Source organism: Hippopotamus amphibius, chromosome 6 (genome assembly GCF_030028045.1).
Source record: "Hippopotamus amphibius kiboko isolate mHipAmp2 chromosome 6, mHipAmp2.hap2, whole genome shotgun sequence".
Lineage (NCBI taxonomy): Eukaryota > Metazoa > Chordata > Mammalia > Artiodactyla > Hippopotamidae > Hippopotamus > Hippopotamus amphibius.
In genome coordinates, this window is record NC_080191.1 from 132101468 (window position 1) to 132120900 (window position 19433).

The 19433-nt window shown below is 40.0% G+C and overlaps 1 protein-coding gene across 1 annotated transcript; it reads left to right on the top strand.

Annotated features, from left to right (window-relative positions):
- Window positions 1–6190: 6190 nt before the first annotated feature.
- RAP2B (RAP2B, member of RAS oncogene family) lies at window positions 6191–19220 on the top strand. The gene has a single exon (XM_057739191.1). It carries the CDS (start codon window positions 6666–6668, stop codon window positions 7215–7217), a length of 552 nt encoding a protein of 183 aa, XP_057595174.1. The 5' UTR covers window positions 6191–6665; the 3' UTR covers window positions 7218–19220.
- The last annotated feature ends 213 nt before the right edge of the window (window positions 19221–19433 follow it).

Sequence of the window (19433 nt, forward strand, 5' to 3'; positions counted from 1 at the left end):
CCATCATTTGCAAATATTTTCTCCCATTGTGTAGGTTGTCTTTTCCTTTTGTTTATGGTTTCCTTTGCTGTGCAAAAGCTTGTAAGTTTGATTAGCTCCCATTTGTTTGTTTTTATTTCTATTGCCTTGGAAGACTGACCTAAGAAAACACTGGTATGATTTATGTCCAAGAATGTTTTGCCTATGATCTCTTCTAGGAGTTTTATGATGTCATGTATTAAGTTTAAGTCTTAAAGCCATTTTGAGTTTATTTTTGTGTATGGTTAGAGGGTGTGATCTAACTTCATTGATTTACATGCAGCTGTCCAACTTTCCCAACACCACTTGCTGAAGAGACTTTTTCCCATTTTATAGCTTGTCTCCTTTGGCAAAGACCATAGGTGTGTGGGTTTATTTCTGGGCTCTCTATTCTGTTCCATTGATCCATATATCTGTTTTTGTGCCAATACCACGCTGTTTTGATGACTGTAGCTTTGTAGTATTGTCTGAAGTCTGGGAAGGTTATGCCTCCTGCTTTGTTCTTGTTCTTCAGGATTGCTTTGGCGATTCTGGGTCTTTTATGGTTCCATATGAGTTAGGATTATTTGTTCTAGTTCTGTGAAAACTGTCATGAGCAATTTGGTAGGGATCACATTAAATCTGTAGATTGCTTTGGGTAATATGGCTATTTTAACAACATTAATTCTTCTAATCCAAGAGCATGGGATATCTTTCCATTTCTTTGAATCATCTTCAGTTTCCTTTATTAATGTTTTATAGTTCTCAGTGTATAAGTCTTTTATCTCCTCCGTCAGGTTTATTCCTAAGTATTTTATTTTTAGGGGTGCAATTTTAATAGGTATTGTTTTTTTACATTCCATTTCTAATATTTCATTGTTGATATAGAGAAATGTAACCACTTTCTGTATGTTAATCTTGTATCTTGCTACCTTGCTGAAATTATTTATCAGTTCTAGTAGTTTTTGTGTGGCGTCTTTAGGGTTTTCTATATATAGTATCATATCATCTGCATATAATGACAATTTTATGAGAGGAAAGATCTTTTTAATTTCTCCCGTTCTTCCGTATTTGTTTATTTGGAGTGGAGAGTCTGAGGAGACAAATCTTAAACAGACTAAGATGTGTAACTGTGCTTTCAAAGATGAAACACAGGATCAATAAAGTCTCTTTAAAATTTCCCTTGAGTGAGAATACATTCATCACATAAAAGTGGTGCTCTAAGTCAGTTGTGTTCTTTTCTCTACAGATCAGGGTCTCAGGCAAATATGAGACGTTATAGATGTCAGGCCGTTTATCTTAGAAGAGACTTATTTTTTTTTCTTTTTAAAAAATCGGGTAAAAGAATTAAAATACACCAAACCATTAGTAAGAGTTTATGATAGAACTCAAATCCACTGTGTAGTTGTGTGGTAGTTGCCTCCGTGTGTGTGACACTTCAGCTCAGAGTAACATCTTTATGCAGATATGTGTGGGCTTTATTATCAAAAATAACAGTACATTAATGCATATGTTGAGATCACTATTCAATATTAATCTGATAGCCTCGAGACAATAGCTATTTTGATTCTTCTAGTTCTTTATTTGGACCTATCAAAAAGTTTGTAAAAAGCTTGAATGATTTTAAGAGGTTATTTAATTTAAAATTTAAGACTCTCCTACATTTTCCTTGAAAACTAATTTTAAAAGGAGAAGGGAACCAATCAGAGTACAGGTGATAAAGGCAGACAGTGAACCTATAAAAATTAGGCACACCTTAGTCTCTCTTTAGTTACCATGCTAGGATTTTAGGACAGTTTTAAGATAGATACAAAATCTCATTACAAGTAGTTCAAGCCATTATTCTTACAAGTTGGCTGCCCAAAGTGCAATATGAAGAGTATGAAATGATGATGGTTTGGCTGACTTATGAAATATTTTTAGGGGTATTACTGGAGATTATTTTTTAAAGACCACTGATAAAATAAAACATCCTGAGCCTACTAGTGGATACCTGGTTATGTTATAACATGTTCAGGTACGTAACAAATATTTACTGAGACCTCTGCAAGGCACAGTTAGTCTTATACCAGCTTCCCTTTAAAATAATGATACATGGTCACTCTCAACTTACCTTTGATATTTTCAAAATTAGAATAATGTTTTTAGAATTATTTGTTTATAGATCAAACCAGTTAAAACTATGAGCATGATGAAATAAACCTCTACTTTGTCTAATGAAGAGGACAGATGGGTACTTATTTTCTGGAGGACTTAAAAGATTCATGTTCTAGCAAACTCTCCAAATTCTTTGAAGGCCCAAAACGAGTGTCACAGAAGCGTACTATGGAAGCAAAGGCCAGGCAAGGACCGTTGTTTATGTAACAGTCAATACCAAAGATTAAGCTGTCCTTAACCTGTTAGCTTTTACCTCAGATTGTTTTCTAGAAATGCCTTTTGCATGTCATCTGCAAAAACGTTTGTCTGAAGTCTTCTTCAGAGAAAGGGTTTATCCACTGGGTGCTTGGGTATTTTTACCCCCAGGCAGTACTGACTTAGTGTTTCCATCCATATAAGTATAGACTTTATCATTCCAGCATCTTTAAGATTCAAGGAGACTGAAACATCAGTATACATTTTTCTAAGGATCCAGGAAATGTTATGTCTCACCAAGAATTAATATATCTTTTACCATAAAGAGAGTTTGGAAAAGAGATAAAGTGTCATTGATATACCCATAAATAATTGAGGGACTCCTATGTAGGCACTCTTGCTAGGTGTTATGAGGGACAGAGGTGGCTCCAAAGATGAGCCAGGTATGGACCCTGACCTCAAGGAATTCACAGGGTGCTTAGGGTGACAAGATACAGACATGTAAATAATTATGGTACAGGATAATTGGATTATGATTCATACCATAAGTGAGATACATAAAGACTCCTCCAGATTTCACTGGAAGAAGTGATCAACCTTAAAAATTTGTGCATCAGCAATTTCATTCATTACTTCATTTTGAATCCCAAAGCCCCAGTTGAAATTTTTCTGAGGGAGACCATCTGAGTGTAGTAAAAACTGCTACCAAAGAATACCTAATAGAAATTATTCAAAGTGTGGCAGCTCTTTGGTACCAGAGAGGCCACCAAGATTCAGAAACACTCATCTGCAGACATGACTACCTGGAATCCTGAGGATGGTCTCTTCTAGATAGGGCTGTCAAGACACCTGGGTTGTAATTGTCATGAATTTATGGGGTGCTGCAGCTTTAAAAGCATGTTTCCATCCATTATCTGTTAATTATTATCCCTGAGGATAGGCTGGCACCATGAAAAGGACACCAGGGTTCTAATTCTGCTCACTAGCTCTGTTGTAAAATGAAGGGTTCGATCATCAGATTCTCTCCAAGGTTCCTCAGGTAGCTAGGTGGGTAAGGCAGATTTTATTATCACCACTTTATAGTTAGGGAAACTAAGGTCAGGAGCACTTGAGGGGCTTGCCCAAGGTCTCAGGTAATAATTGATATCCAATACTTGAGATTAGACACCTGGCCTATAAGGACAAAGCATTTTTTACTATATCAGAACCACACCTAACATCTGTGGGCAAGAGGACAGATAGAGGCCCACATAGCATTACTCTAAGTATTTCAGTTATAAGTCAAGATAACACACTGTTAAACTATGATCTATCCTCCCACCTTGACAAATACTTCTTTGCAAGACCTGGATGGTCAGGTGTGAATCACAAATTCTTGGACTCTTCCAAGGGCCAGGCTGGAAGGTGACAGGGAAGGGAAAGCTAACTAGAAGGGACCCCTCTTCCTGCACTTAGGAGGGGCTTAAAGTGTTTGGGAGGGCACACCTCAGCCCACAAGTCCAAGCACTATCCACACTCCAACAAAGACCTATTCCTGCACACAGGGGTGAGTTCAGAGGTTCAAGCAGATCCTAGAAGAGGGTTTGGTACTATTTGGGCAGGGGATTCCAGAATTCTGACTACTGGGGTATGGTCTGGAAGAGGGTTCAAGAGTCAGTCTGATCATACTACCTCAAGATTAAACCTAATAAAGAGTAAAATCTGGGAGCTTTCTTGTGAGAAGGTAGTATTGCCTAATGATTACAAGACCAGGTTCTGCAGCCAAAAACCTGGGTCAGGATGGCAGCGTGGCTACTCATTAGCTGAGAAATCTTAGGCCAGTTACTGAACATCTTAGGGCCTCAGTTTCCTCATCCTTAAAACAGGTATAATAATTATTTTTATGAGGAGTAAGATAGCACATGTAAAACTCCTGGCAGACATTAAATACTGGGTGAACGTGAGGTCCTCTCCAGCTATATTAGGTGTCTTTGCCTTGGAAAGTTTCTGGAGAATTATATAAGCACAACTATAGCCAAGCACTCTGATAACCCCTCTCCCTCTAAATAGCGGGGCCAGGTGCAGGAATGGTCTCCACCCACCCCACCCAAGGCGTTGCATGCTGCCCGCGACCCGCCGGGTCCCTTGGCCAGGAGTTCACGCTGCAGCCGCACACACTAGGGGTTCGGAGAAGGTTAAGTCGCAAACGTGGCCCTGAGTCACGGCAGGACTAAGGCACTGAAACCAAGCGTTAGCACACCTCCTGGTTTATCCTTCCAGTGCGGACGGGTAAACCAGTGGGAAGTGGCGTCGACAGGATATGGAGCCTGGGTAGACGCAGCTCGGTCCCCTCCCACCGCTTCGCCCTGGGGCTCGCGTTAGCATCGCTTCGTCTCTTTGACAGGTCTTGACATCTTTCCTCCGCAAGGAAGGAGAGAGACCCGGAACAAGTCCAGGCATCTCCCTGGTACCTCCCGTGAGTGCGAGCCGAGCCCAATCTAGCAAATGCGCGCCCCAAAATAAAGACGTTTTCTAAAGGCAAGCCTGGGCATTCCCCCACCCCACTGGTTGAGCTGAATTCAGAGTGGCCCATTTCCACATGCTAGCCCCTCCCCCTTCGTGGAAAAAAAAAAACCACCCAACTTGGAAACTTTGCTATTTCTTGAGGACCAAGAACTGCAACCAGCTCCCTTTAACGGACAGTCGTGACTGGGCACCGAGAAGTCACACTCTTTTGAAAACACCAACAAAGGGCTATATTTAGCTGAGCTCTCCGTCTAAATTCCTCTTAATTTTTCACTCTTAGCTTCAAAACGACTAGGTTGGGGAAGTGGGAGGAAGGAGGCGGGGGAGCAGCAGAGAAAGAACAGCTGTGCCTCCGCCTCTCAACTCAATCTCTATAAATAACCAATCACGAGCGGAGGCTACTTTTTAGCCAATGAAGCAGCCCAAACTGATAAAACCTTGGCAGTAGCCAATGGGAGAACATTCGAGGGTGTGAGATTTGCGCCCCGGGACCAATGGGTTCGGAGTCTGTGAGAGGTAATTTGAGCTGGAGTGTGGGTGTGTGGTGCACAGGCTTCCTACTTCTAAGCCCCAAAACCTGCTTTGCCCACTGAGCATGCCCTGACTAGCTGCGGGCGCCGCCGCCGCTTCTGGATCAGGCTGTGATCCGCTCTCCGGGTTTTGGCCCCAGCCGAGTGGGGAGGTGGGTGGGGTCCGTCGAGTCCCAGCCCGGAGACCGCTCTGGTCACTAGAGGCGGCCCTTTCCCTCGTCGGGACAGGGTTTCAAGGCCCAGTGTTCGTGCTTTCTTTGTCCGAGGGAAGAAGTACGAAAAGAGTCGGCCAGAGAAGGCAGGGTACAATAGGGCCGGGCCTTGAGTGGGGGAAGATGCTCCGCCCGCCAATCATGTACTCAAATGTCCTTTGGGTCTCGGCCCCGGGACGCAGACCCGCCGGGGAATGGAGTGCATGAGCTTTGGATAAAGGGAGGCGGCAAGAGACCAACCCAGTCTATCCCTGGTGTAGCCCACGGCGCCCACCTGCTTCTTGCAGAGCCGGGAACCCTATGCGCGAACCCTGAAGCGGGAAAGAAGGCAGCCTCCGTCCCCCCACCGGAGCTCTCCCAGCTCGCCTCTAACACCCACACACCCCGAGACATTTCTTCCCCAGCTCCTAGACTAACGCCTATAGCGAATCCGCTAGTCCTGAATCAAATTGTGAGCCCCACCCCCAGCCCCACCCCCGCCCGGTTCCGGGGAAAACCAGGAGCAGGGGATCCGGCGGGCGCGGCTGGCGGCGACGCACTGGGCATGCTCGCCGGGGCGGGGAGGGCTGGGCTGCGCGCGGCGAGTAGGAAGCCCTCGCCCCGCGGAGGCTGCGGGAGAGAGCTCGATGGGCCGCGGCGGTGGGCGCACGCTCTGCGGGGACTCATGCCACGCGCGTCCCGGCCGGGCGCGCAATTAGCAGCCGCCTCCGCAGCCCGCGGCCGCCGCCTCCTCGCGCTCCTGGGCTGCCGCGGCGACAAGCTACAGCCCTCACCTCACACCGGCTGCCGGCATTGTCCTCCCGATCCGCCGCCCAGGCTGCTGCTGCCGCCGTGGGCTGCTGCGGAGCCCCGGACCCGCGCCGCAGGGACGCGCCGCAGCCGCCGCCGGCCCGCCCGGCGTCCGGAGCTCGCTTGGTGATTTTCGCACCCTGCGCTCTTTGGCCATCCTCTCCGGAGTTTTTGCTGCCGAGCTGGGGACGGGGAGAAGTCCAGCGGCCAAGCGTAGCCTTCCTCCGGCGCGCAGCCCCGACGGGGCCGCGGCAGGCGCGACGAGAGCGCCGACGGAGCCATGAGAGAGTACAAAGTGGTGGTGCTGGGCTCCGGCGGCGTGGGCAAGTCCGCGCTCACGGTGCAGTTCGTGACCGGCTCCTTCATCGAGAAGTACGACCCCACCATCGAGGACTTTTACCGCAAAGAGATTGAGGTGGACTCGTCGCCGTCGGTGCTGGAGATCCTGGACACGGCTGGCACGGAGCAATTCGCGTCCATGAGGGACCTGTACATCAAGAATGGCCAGGGCTTCATCCTTGTCTACAGCCTTGTTAACCAGCAGAGCTTCCAGGACATCAAGCCTATGCGGGACCAGATCATCCGCGTGAAGCGGTACGAGCGCGTGCCCATGATCCTGGTGGGCAACAAGGTGGACCTGGAGGGCGAGCGCGAGGTCTCGTTCGGCGAGGGCAAGGCCCTGGCCGAGGAGTGGAGCTGCCCCTTCATGGAGACGTCGGCCAAAAACAAAGCCTCGGTGGACGAGCTGTTCGCCGAAATCGTGCGGCAGATGAACTACGCGGCTCAGCCCAACGGCGACGAGGGCTGCTGCTCGGCCTGCGTGATCCTCTGAAGCGCCCGCGGCTGCCGCGCTCCGGCCGCGCTCTGCGCACAAAAGCCAAACACGCCCGACTCTTCTAAATGTGATTTCTCGTCTTGCTTTGAGAGTGGACACGACTTGCGTCGGCCGGGGTGTCAAGGGAGCCCGGCTGGCCTCCGTGGCCGCGTCCCCAGCCTCCGCCCCGTGTCCGAGGGGGTGTCCCGTCATGACCATACGAGACCCGATGGAAATGTGGCTCTTTGCAGCATGTACGTTTCTCATTGATTTTGGTTGACGCATATTTCCCCATTGAAGCAGCCGTTGGGGCGCCGTATTGGCAGCTTGACACCGGCAGGCGAAAGTTTCAGCCTGGAAAAAAAAAATGAGGTGGGGGAGGAAGAGGACGGAGAGAAGGTGGAAAGGGTTTTTTGTTTGTTTGTTTGTTTGTTTTTTCTGTCAGCAACGGTTTTTCTAGTTCCAAGTTTTAAATACACGGAAGGAAGTCCGGGAGAACCAAATGAAGGAGCAGGAGGAGAGGAAGAAACTTTTGTTTTTTTCCTTGTTTTCCAGGAGTAGCTGGAAATTAAGATCGGGTTCCTTTTCTGCCAGCTTGGAAGGGCAACCCCGTGACTGATTGCGATTCTGAGGATGTCTATGCAAAGTTGGATTCTTGTTACAGTGTATATCCAATCTGAAGTATTGCACATCTGAACTGGGACTGTTAACACTGATGCCAATACAGTGTGGGGTGCCAGAAAGTGTCTGCTGATATTTGTGGAAAAAAAAAATCTATTTTGTTTACCTACTGTATCAAAGGGGGGGGGGGAGTCTGCGGGAGAACGGTAGTATTTTTTTTTATCAGCTGTGAAAAAAAATGTTACAGATCTGCACATTTTTGTGTGTACTGTTGTGTGTGTATGTGTATGTATGTGTGTGTGTTTTAGATTTAGCTTTTTGTTCTTATTGGTTGGCAGTAACATGGTTTTGATGACTAGCTCTTTAAAATACAGTACAAAGACTTCAGAAATGTGATTCAGGGCCCCCAGCACCCCTGTGTCTGCAGAGTGCCTTCAAAACTCAGCTGTTCCAGCCGGTGCCAACCTGTGAACTTCCCACCAGATCCCAGAATCTGCTATTCCCCCCAAACCACTTCCCAGTTTCCTTTCAGTAATCTTCCTGAAGGAGCCAGGACAATAGGGTCTGTTGTTAGGTGAATTTCTTTATTATTTTCAGCCTTTAAAATGTAATTTACTTGTCTTGCAGTGTTGTTTTGTTTTTTGTTTGTTTTCTTCCTTTTTAAAGTTTTTTGCTTCATTTTGTTCCAGTGTTCAGGTATTTAGCCCCCCTTTTATAAAATTTTTCCTTTTTAATTTTTGGTTTCTGTTATAGGGTGTTCCTCCGGAAGCAAAGAGCAAAATTTTACTGTTGTGATGTACCAAGAGAATTCTAACAATTTGTAATTTCTAATTCCAGACACGCATTTAAATATTGTCTCTTCATTTTAAGATTTTTAATACAAATGTCATTTTTAAAGAAACAAATCTAAACTATTGTTTGTGTTTCTGTGCTTCATACTCAGTAATTTAATACAGTATCATGAGTGAGGTGGACAAGGGCAGGTGCATGATGCCCCAAAGAGTGGTTTGTCAAATTTTGGAGACATGTCTCAGTGACAAGTTGGGTGACATTACTCCCAACTCCTTAAATACGGAAAAAAATCATCAAGGTCTAGGAAGCCTTAGGTTATGGCAATACCCCCTGACTATAAGATGAGCTGGATATTGAATCTGTTCTGCCGACTTGGAGCAGTTTATTTCTCTAGGAAGGGGAGAAACAAACTGTTAAGACTGCCTTAGAGCTGGGAGAGTAACCATCCACCTGGTCAGACAGGATAGTGCTTTTAATTTTTTTTTCTTTTCCTTTTTTAATTTCTTTTTGTTTTGTTTAAACCACCTATCCAGTTGAAAGCATGTTTGAGGAAGATGATTTTCATTTCTGAAGTCATACCTTGTAGTGTTTTCTGCAATACATTTGTATGGGTTGTGGACAGTATCTCAACCCTTTTGAGGCTTTGATTAGGAAATAGATTGTTGGATTAAAAAAGAACAGAAAAAGAAAAAACTGACAGGCCCCTTGCTCTCATTACACTGTGCAGTTTGTGGACCACTTTGACCCCATGAAATTTTGCTTCTAACAGCAGGAGGCAGTGTCAGCTCTTTATTTTGTATTTTATTTTTCTTAAGGGAAGATTTAGTAATATAATCTCTGTAGAATAAAAGAAGGTGTACGACTATGTGTATCTAGAGCACTTGACATACCTTAGGTCCATAAAGTGTAGATGAAGTCTTTTGAAGGGTCTTTTGACAAAGGGATTTATTCTGTTGAGGAAGCCAAAAGAAATCATAGGCCACAGATTTCTTTAAAGCTGTATTTGAAATGTTGTGTTGTCTCAGAATTCCAGCATGAAGGAGGAATAGAGAATTCTGCCTGGGTTTGGTCCTAAAGCTGTTTTTTTCACTCTTGATCTCACTTAAGTTTAGTATCAAATTCAATTAGAAGGCAATGTATATATGCTAAATATAGAAATTAGGAGATACTATTCAGACAGGCTTTGCAAAGATTCATTCTTGAATTTATGTAAATTTATTTGATTCAGTATATATAAAATGTTGAAAACTCTGAAGGCATATATCAAGTACTATACAAAGGATTTTTTAAAAGGCATTTAGTGACTTTCTTATGGTTTTGTTTTGGTTTACTGGAAGCCTTTTGACATAAAATGCTGGCAAGGATCTACCTAACTTAAGAAATGTATACACTGATAGGGAATTTTTGAAAATGGGAAATTGGAAATGAACTAGGTTGCTGGGTGCATTAATCATCTTCACACAGGATTTAGTCACTTACATGACTAAATTCTTTATAGGTCTGGGATGGCAAGGCAGAAGATTTTAATATGCTTTTACTGAGTACTGTAAAATAAGTGCTTTTTGGATTCTCAATGAAAGCAGCTTTATGTGTGCCCCTGGAGCAGGAAAATAGTATTGAGTTTTGTAACCTCCAATATTTTCTTGATGAAATTGAGAGAAATTAGGGATATATTTTTTTAAGAATATGTCAGTTTATTTGGCTAGCAAGAACTCCTTCTAGAATTATGGTGTGAAGAGATAAGAGCCTTTGTTTCCCTGAAAAAGTTGGGCTGACTTAAGAGTGTCAAAGGAAGTGAGGAGGGAGGGAGGTGTTTGCTGTAAGGCAGTCACCTGTCAAAACAGAAACTGGGTGGAAAAAGGAAGCTTTATCTTGGGGAGCAAAAGTTAACTTTTAAACTTGACCCCTGCTGGTTTTTAACAGCTTTTTCTTTTGGTCTCTGACAGTCATCTAAGCTTTATGTCATTTTAAAGGGTTATTTTTGTTCTCCTTTTATAATAGCCTCAGAAAAGTTGAAGGTATCATTGGAAGTCTAACTTTCATATTTGGGAGTTATGGTTCTTCGGTACAACAATGTCCACCTTCTTAACTGCTGAAATAGACTCCATTGAATCACATTTTAGGACCAGATCTAATTGGGACTAGAATTCTTTAGGTGTGTGAGACTTCATGCTTCCTCATTTGTTAACCTTTCCTGTAGGTGGGAATCCTAAAATGCCCCATCGATCTGAATTATTCAAGTAGTTTTGTGTTTTTGTCAGCATGTTATTGCACCATCTTTTGAGTTATATTCCAATATTTCTCACAGATGGGATGGAAAAGTGAGAGAACACTGTATGTAACAGCTGGTCTTGAGAAATAGATATGAAATGCCTGTACCTTCACTATCATAAAAGGATCTATTTACTTTTTACAAGGGCTAGAATAAGCCTGCTACTTATATACATGAGGGTTTAATTTGGAGATCACCACCATGAGTTAAAATGATATCAAACATTTGTCCAGTGTCTACTTAATTGGGAAAGCTTGCTAATACAAGTTTTGTCCTGGTGAAAATGTAGCAAAGTTTTAAGTACTATATAATAGAATATGGTAAGTTTGATTATGATGTTTTACTCAGACTACTGGGAATAATCAAATGCATTTAGTTGAACATGGTGTTAGTTCTAGAAGATACATTTGATCTAATGACAGTAGGATTTTGATAGTTGGAGAAGGCTTTAGGGATCACCTACTCCAGAGGATCTCAAACTTGACCATATATCAAAATCACCTGGAGGTGAAAACAAATCTTGCTAGGCTCTTCCTATAATTTCTTACTTAGTATATCTGGATATGACCTCATAATTTTCATTTCTGACAAGTTTCTAGGTGATGCTGATAGAACTGTTTCAGGGACCACATTTTGAGAACCAATGATCTAGTCCAAACTCCAAATGAGTACTTTACTGAGAGCTACGTAGATATTTAGAGACACAAACTTAAGACCCCTGTCACACATTTAGAGTGCTGCCTACCACAAGGTCATGGGATAATCTTGACTGAATTCTGTAGCTGTTGAGGATATATACCAGTTCCACTAAGACTGTTAAACTGTGGAGTGTGAATGGGGTAGCCACACTGCTGGCTAAGTGACCATGTTCACATTAGTATATGAGTAGTTTGGTTGTAGCTTTCAGTATTAATTCAGAAGGCAATGAAAGTGAATAAATGGTTAGAATAGGGGCATGGCCTAAAGAGGCAGAATCAACAGTTTCTCACCCCCCAAATATATTTTTTAAAAACATCTTTGATAAAGGGAACACTTTCAAGTATTTGTCTTCTCTTCAAGATTAAAAGGCAAAAAATTTAGTTTTTTATGATTCCTAGTAAGGATTTTAAAAAAAATTGTATTTGAGAATTTAAATCTTCAGGTCATAGTAAGCACATGTGTGTGTCTCTGTGTATATGTGTGTGTGTGAGTGTGTTAATACATATATTCAGTTTCTTAGCCAGACTTGCCAGAAATCAGTCAATTCATTGCCATGTAGTTCTATAGTTATCCATCATGGGACAATGCACAGCATAAAACGGTGCCATGCATCTTGTTCCTTACACATCTTAATCTTTTGGCAACAGTGTTGATCTATTTTGTGAATTGGCGGGGGCAGCTATTTATGTCTTTTCTTTGGTTTTAAACAGAAATCTGAGGAAATGTTTTTCTTAAAGCAGGAGAGTAGGAAGTACATGCTTTTTTGTCTAATTGACTACACTTGCTATTTTTTTTTATTATTTTCTAATTAATTTTTTTTATTGGCTGTGTTGGGTGTTTGTTGCTGCGCACGGACTTTCTCTTGTTGTGGCTAGTGGGGGTTCTTCGCTGGGGTGTGCAGGCTTCTCATTGCAGTGGCTTCTCTTGTGCACGGGCTCTAGGCGCGTGGGCTTCAATAGTTGCAGCGTATGTGCTCAGTAGTTGTGGCACACAGGCTTAGTTGCATGTGGGATCTTCCCAGACCAGGGCTTGAACCCTTGTCCCCTGCATTGGCAGGCAGATTCTTAACTACTGCGCCAACAGGGAAGTCCCTAAACTTGCTATTTTTTAAATGAATTATCTGGGAAAATTATGTGTGTCTAAGTTTATCAGAGGTTTGAAGATGTGTGGTTGGTTTATTTGTGGTAATAGTGCAAATACAGCAAAAACATTTTTTAAAAGTAGAAAAGAGAATATTGATGCATTGAGAATACAGGTGCCCAAAAAGGCCTGAGATTGTTCCTTGATTGTTAAAGATTATGGTTACAGTGGGAATTGGTAAACATAGTAGAAACTGATTTATTCATTATTCAACAAGCATTTATTGAACATAAACTATTAGCTGTGGTGTAAGGACTAATCCTTAAATAGGCAGAAGCCAGGCAAGAGACCAATAGCTTTGTGCTTTTATCACCATAAGCTATGAGAATAGTGTATATTAAACAGTAGGAAAAGCACAGTTACCTGTGCCATCAATTATAATAGAATCCTGTGGGTCTGGCTGGCAGGCAATAGAGTAGGGAAAATTTGTTAAAAATTGGAACTTTGCTTTGAAACGTATGTGGATATTGCAAATAAAAGTGGATCCCATGAGGTTTAAGTAACTAATAGTTTTTTTGCACGTGGAACTCTAATTTTGTGCATCATTTCCAACTAACTTTTTGAGATTAGCTAAAATTGAATATTTAGAAATAAGAAGTCAGTTTACTTTTATATTTTCATGTCAAAGGAAAGAGGGGAAATTGACTTACAAAATTTGTTCACTGTATTTTTTTATGAGGAAACAAAAAGTGAAGGACAATTTATATTCTTATGGAAAGAAGCAATTGTTAGCATCAAGTTTTTTTGGGCTCCTCATGTAAAGATGATCCAGGGTAGAGCATTTCTTTTGAAAAAGATAGTCTCCTAGAAATGAGTGTGCCAAAGAATTAAGCTGACGTTTTAAGTTTGCTAAACTTATAGTTATTTTATACAGAAGCTCTTGTGCTCATGCCTTTAGTACTTATTGAAGAAGGCAACCAGTTCAGAGAAAGAAATGTTGGGCGACCAACTATAAGAAGTAACAATAATAGCAATTATTGTAAAATCATATGAACTAAAGGGAGTTGTGATTATTAACTTCCTGCAGTTTGCAAAATGATTTCTAGTGATTTTGTGTAGAATATCTCATGAATTTAACAACATGCTTTTTAAATGTAAAAAGTTACAGAATTATAGAGAAAATACTTTCATCTGAAAGTACTTCATTGTTTATTTTTTAAATCTGATTATTATAGAACCATTTATGTAATGAAAATTTATTTCTTATAGTTTTATAGCTAAAGTAGAGGTCTTCATGTTTTACATCTGACCATTTATAAAACTTTTCAAAATTTGGGTTGAGTCATGAACTCAGAATATTTTAATGTTATTTAATATTTGCCTATCAATATAATATTTCAAAAATATTCTCTTTAAAGGCAAACATTTTATTGAATTATATCTCCTTCAAGAACAGAGCGTCTAGATCTGTACTAGTAATGGCATTATTCTATAAGAACATATGTCAATAAGATATTTAAAAATATATTTTAGATGGTTTGCATTTACATTATAAGTAGGTAAGAGAATTGCAAATATATCTCTAAGTTTGATTTCAACGTCATTCAGCATCTAGTAGAAAAAAGGCTTGAGGTAGGAGTTCCTTACTCTGAGTTTGATTATCTTAGTTTTAGTCTATCACATTACCTGTTATTTTTCTTTTTGTATATCATTTCATTCATCTACCTTGGCTTTATGCAAATGGTTTTCTCTGTCACATATGTAATCCATATTAATTGATAAAAAAAAGTCTAAGAACTGCTTAACTGATGGCCATATAAATGTATTTTCTGTGTAATAATGTAAAGGAAAAAGTATTTTTCACACATTGTTTGAGGTCCAGACTGAAACAGAGCAAACTAGTTAGAGAAGATTGTCTACTAAACAGATATTACCTTTTGATGTTAGCATAGCTTTTGCATTTCGTTTTTAAAATTGATAAAGAAAAATTTTAAAAACTGAATTCAATCATAGGAATATTCATTTTCATATACTTACAAAAGCCTAAAAATAGTTTCAGACCATCTCTTCTTCCTTACTAATCTTCAGCTGAGGTCAACAAATGAGAAATAACCCATGCACTCTCATTCTTTGAGAGAATCTTATACCTCGAAAGGCAGGGCCAACAATAAACAAAAACCTAATCCGAAGGGAAAAACTGTTTTCCTGCATTTTTGAACACATCAGTTTTTATTTTGTCACTGAGGAAACATAAATAATGGTGAGGGCAAGGGAACATTTTCCTTAATCATTTTGGCAATGTTCAGCAGGTGAGCTGGGTACTCTGGTTGCTAAGGCCGGAGAGTGTGATAGAGCTGAGAAGGCAATCACTGCAGGCTGAGGTGGAATCTTTCCTCAGCCCACACACACCCTCATTCCTGCATTCCTACAATCCTAGAAGATTTCCTTGTATCCAGGTTTGTGATTCATTGTAATGCAGGATTTACTCAGGCTTAGGGCTGCCTCTGGCCAAAGGTAAAGAAGCCTTATGGGATGGCGTGATAATGCTACTGTAATTAATTCCACTCTGACTCAGGGTTGCTCAACCTCAATACTATTAATACTTGGAATTGGATAATTCTTTTTTGTGGAGCGCGGTCCTGTGTTTTTAGCAGCATCCCTGGCCTCTACCCACTAGATGCCAGTAGCACCCCTTCCTACCCCAGTTGTGACAACCAAAAAGGTATGCAGACATTGCTGACTAATGGGGGGCACAGAGTGGGGGTGGGGGTGCTGCTTAACAGCTCCTGGTTGAGAACTACTACTCAACTTGATAGGTGGAGTTGGAGGAGGCATAAACCAGAGGAGAGAGGGGTTGACTTAGGAGCAGTGAAGACCTTCCTTACTCCAGGAAAGCGCTGCAATCAGTGATTCTCTTTTAAAATATCAGTGTTCTCTATTGTGCTTGGGACAGTATCACTTTGATCAGCTCATTAAAATCCACACCTAAGAGAAAATCTCAGGGATTGAGATTTTTGGTTTTTGACAATTTAATTCAGAAGGTGGGTGTGCTCTGCTTGGGGTGATGAACTGGATGTTTAGAGAGTACTTCAGGGCATGCCGATGACTAAGTAGAGGGACCTAGAAGGGAGGTCAAGGGCAACAGTGTTGCAGTTCTGTTTCCAGCCCCTTAAACCTCCACTAGGAGATATCTGGAAGGTTTTTAGCCTCACCCACCTTCCTCCACTCACCTCACAATCTCTTTCCTCTTTTCAGTTAATCCAGGTGTCTGTTCCCCACCTGGACTCCTCACTTTGGGGTAGAAGGGATTCATTTTATGTATCCCATTCCCCCTTATTTTCTTTTGCAATTTCTCCCTCCCTCCTTCTTTCTTCCTTCCTTGTGTCCAGGGCTGACCCATGCTGCTTAACTGCACACACCTGCCTGTGCCCAAATCCCTCCTCCAGACTGTCAGGAAGGGGGCAGCAGAGGCAGTAGTGATTGCCTCATAATGAAGTGCCTCTGGAATCTGGCAGTCTAGCCAGCAGAACATAGGCTGTGGCTGCCAAGCTCTGAAATACAGCATTAAGGACTATCCTGTCAACAAGTTCATGGATGTGGAATTAACTCAGTGACCATGGATTTTTAATTTACTCAGTCAGGATTGTTTTTGTTCTTAAGTTTTACATGAAACAGATATCTTAAAATCTGTGTAATATACCTCTAAAAACTTTAAGCAATCAGAGACCCTGCCTGGTGGGACAGTTGTGATTCTACATTTCATAGGAAATCTCACATTTGGAAATCTCACATTCCTGGTAAATAGGAGATGTAACAGCTTTGTAACTGAGGGAGAACAATCTCCAAGCCCATCAAAAGATTCTAACCATCTAGAAGAGTCTCTCTAAGAAAGGTAGGCAGTAAATAAAATAATTCCTTACAATAAAAAGAACTGTTTGGTGAAAGTGGATGAGTGATTTGGGTAGCTGAAACTTGCTTTTTAAATTTGAGAACAATCTTGTATTAGGATGGATGATATTCATAGAGATATTTTATTCTCTGTAGTATCTCTGTATTAAATTGAAAATGGAAACATCCAATTTAATTGGTAATTTGATCACAATTAAGATAGAGAAAACAGATTTGGTATATCTAAATTTCCTCTTATCCTCTGTTTTCCTCTTTTATAATTATCTGTGATGTTTTACAACATTTTTTTCCTTATCTCAAAGTTTTATTGGCTTTGGGGTGTATTATGTTTTCTTTCTAATTAAAAAGTCTATAATGAGGGAAATATTCAGTTATGAGTCACTGTAGCTAGTAGCCAAGAAAATATATGTATTCATAAATTTAAACAAATAAATTAATTGTGTAGGATGTTTTGCAATGTCATTATTTGCATTTACCTTTTATAGCTTAGAAATGATTTTCAATGCAACATTTTCAGTGGAAATGAAATTTACCCTTTTCTTTGATTAATTACAATTTGACTATTATTTGGCAAAAAAGGTAGTAAGTACATTTTTAAAGTATTATCATGAACAGCTCTCTAGTTTATATTTTGTAGCAAAATTGTGAACAATTTTCCTTTTTAACTCTTTCCTCAGAAGAGTAGCACTTCATGAATAGAAAAAAAGCATGTACGAATTATCCAAAAGTCATGCAGTAGTTGTTTGGATTTATCATGATGGTGATGATTTGGCAAAATATTTACCCTCTTAATTACAAGTAATATGATTGATTTGTGTTAGCCTAGGGAAATATCAAAAATACATGCACAATGGGACTAGAGTGCTTTTTTGGTGTTAACAATTTTGGAGAATGTGTAAAGTAGATAACACAGAAATAAATATACAAAAAGTTGGCCTCCTAGAAAGTATTTTTGTTTAGCCATTTTAACATGTGGTTTTAAAAACTTATTTGACGAAAATTATCAGAATGATAACACAGTGTCATTCAGTGAAAATCGCCAGTTTTCGTGTTAAAAACTTTTCAGACCACCCAAATTATCTTCTTTTTCTCCCTTCCCTAGCGCCGCACTTTGACTATTGAGAATGCAGTCTTTTACTTGTCAGAGAATATGAACAGATTTTGTTGTCTACAATGAATTACAAATGTGTATCAGAACTTAAATAGATGATAGGAACCTGATTTTTACATTTTTAGTTTCAGTACACAAACTTTGTATAGAGTGGGTTTCATAAAGCAGTAAAACATTTAATGATAAATAATCAGATAATGACCATTGTAGAGACAGTGAGTGAATTTTATAATTGCTATCAATATCAGTACCATTGAAATTTCATTACCTTAATTAAGTTTGTGAAACAGGTATTTTCTTGGCTATTCTTTATATGCACTTTAGAGTAAAAATTAAATCTTTTTAAATTTGTTATTTAAAAAATTGATCTTTTGGAGTATTTTTCTCTTGGTATTATTCTTAAAAATACTATAGTTGACCTGAATGGAGTTAAAGCTTTTGCCCTAAATACTAAATTATGGTTCCCATAGCAACCATAATTTACTCTCTTATATAACTCCCTGCTTCATGCCATGGTTAATATATGCAATATAACTCTAATTAACTTTCATATTTCCTTAGATTAAGTGTTTGGTTTCCAGAAACAGAAGGTGGAAGAAGGTGGAGAGTGATGCTGTGTTTGTAGAATATGCAGGTTGAGAACAGGAGGAATGCCAAATAATAAAAAGAAGGATTTACTTAGGATTTCAGTCATAATATTTTACTGTGTTTTGATTCAGAAAAAAAAAAAAAACATTAAATTGAGCATTTAAATTCTTGATGTATAGTAAGCATGAATGAAGTTTCTTAACTGACATTATAGATCTTGAATTAGAATCTCAAAAAAATAATTATCAGAACATTTTTTAACTTATTTGATTAGAATACTGTATTATAAGGTGATATACCCTATTTTATTTTAAGGACATAGCCATCGGCAGACTGTGAAGTATGTATTCATGTAGTCAATTAAATATTGAGCACCAAATAAGCACATACCAAGAATAAGATACCATCTGTGCCTTCAATATATTTAATATGTTCTTACATTTAATTTTATTATTGATTTCCTCCACTAGAATGTAAGTCTATAAGGGCGAGGGCTCATCCTTTTATCTTCAGTGCCTAGAAGAGTGCATGTCATGAACCAATACTCAGTTGAATCAGTGAATGAACAATTAGTCATAAGGGGAAAGGAAGTGAGTTTGCACTGCTAAAAACAGGTCAAAATTACTAGAAAAGTTGGAATATTTCAGAGTTCTGCATCAATTGCAGCCAAATATTATAGAATGAAATTTGTGGCCTGTTCTTTTATTCATCAGTTATTAAAATTTATAGCTTGGAATGGCAATGCTATTATAGTGTTAATGGGACATAAATTTTTTCTAAAGTTATCAGAAGCAAAATTAAAAGAGTTCCAGAACTTTTAGGAAATTAGTATATTGTGTTATAAACCTTTGCCCTGCTCTGCATTGGTTTTCCAAATGCAGGTATGCCTTGATTTATGCAGTGGATATGATTCAGGAAAAAACATATAAAAATTGAATCATATTTAAGATATATTAAAAAACATACTATTTAATGGACCCACCATTGAATCATTCAAAAATAGATAAATTATTTTATAGTACAAAAAACCACGAGCTAACAATTTGAATTTGTATTATCACACACTGGATTTTTATGTTAGATATTTGTTTCTTAAATTATTTTTAAAATTTGAACACCTGGAATTCTGTTTTTTTTCCAAATGGCAGGCTCTTATTAAATT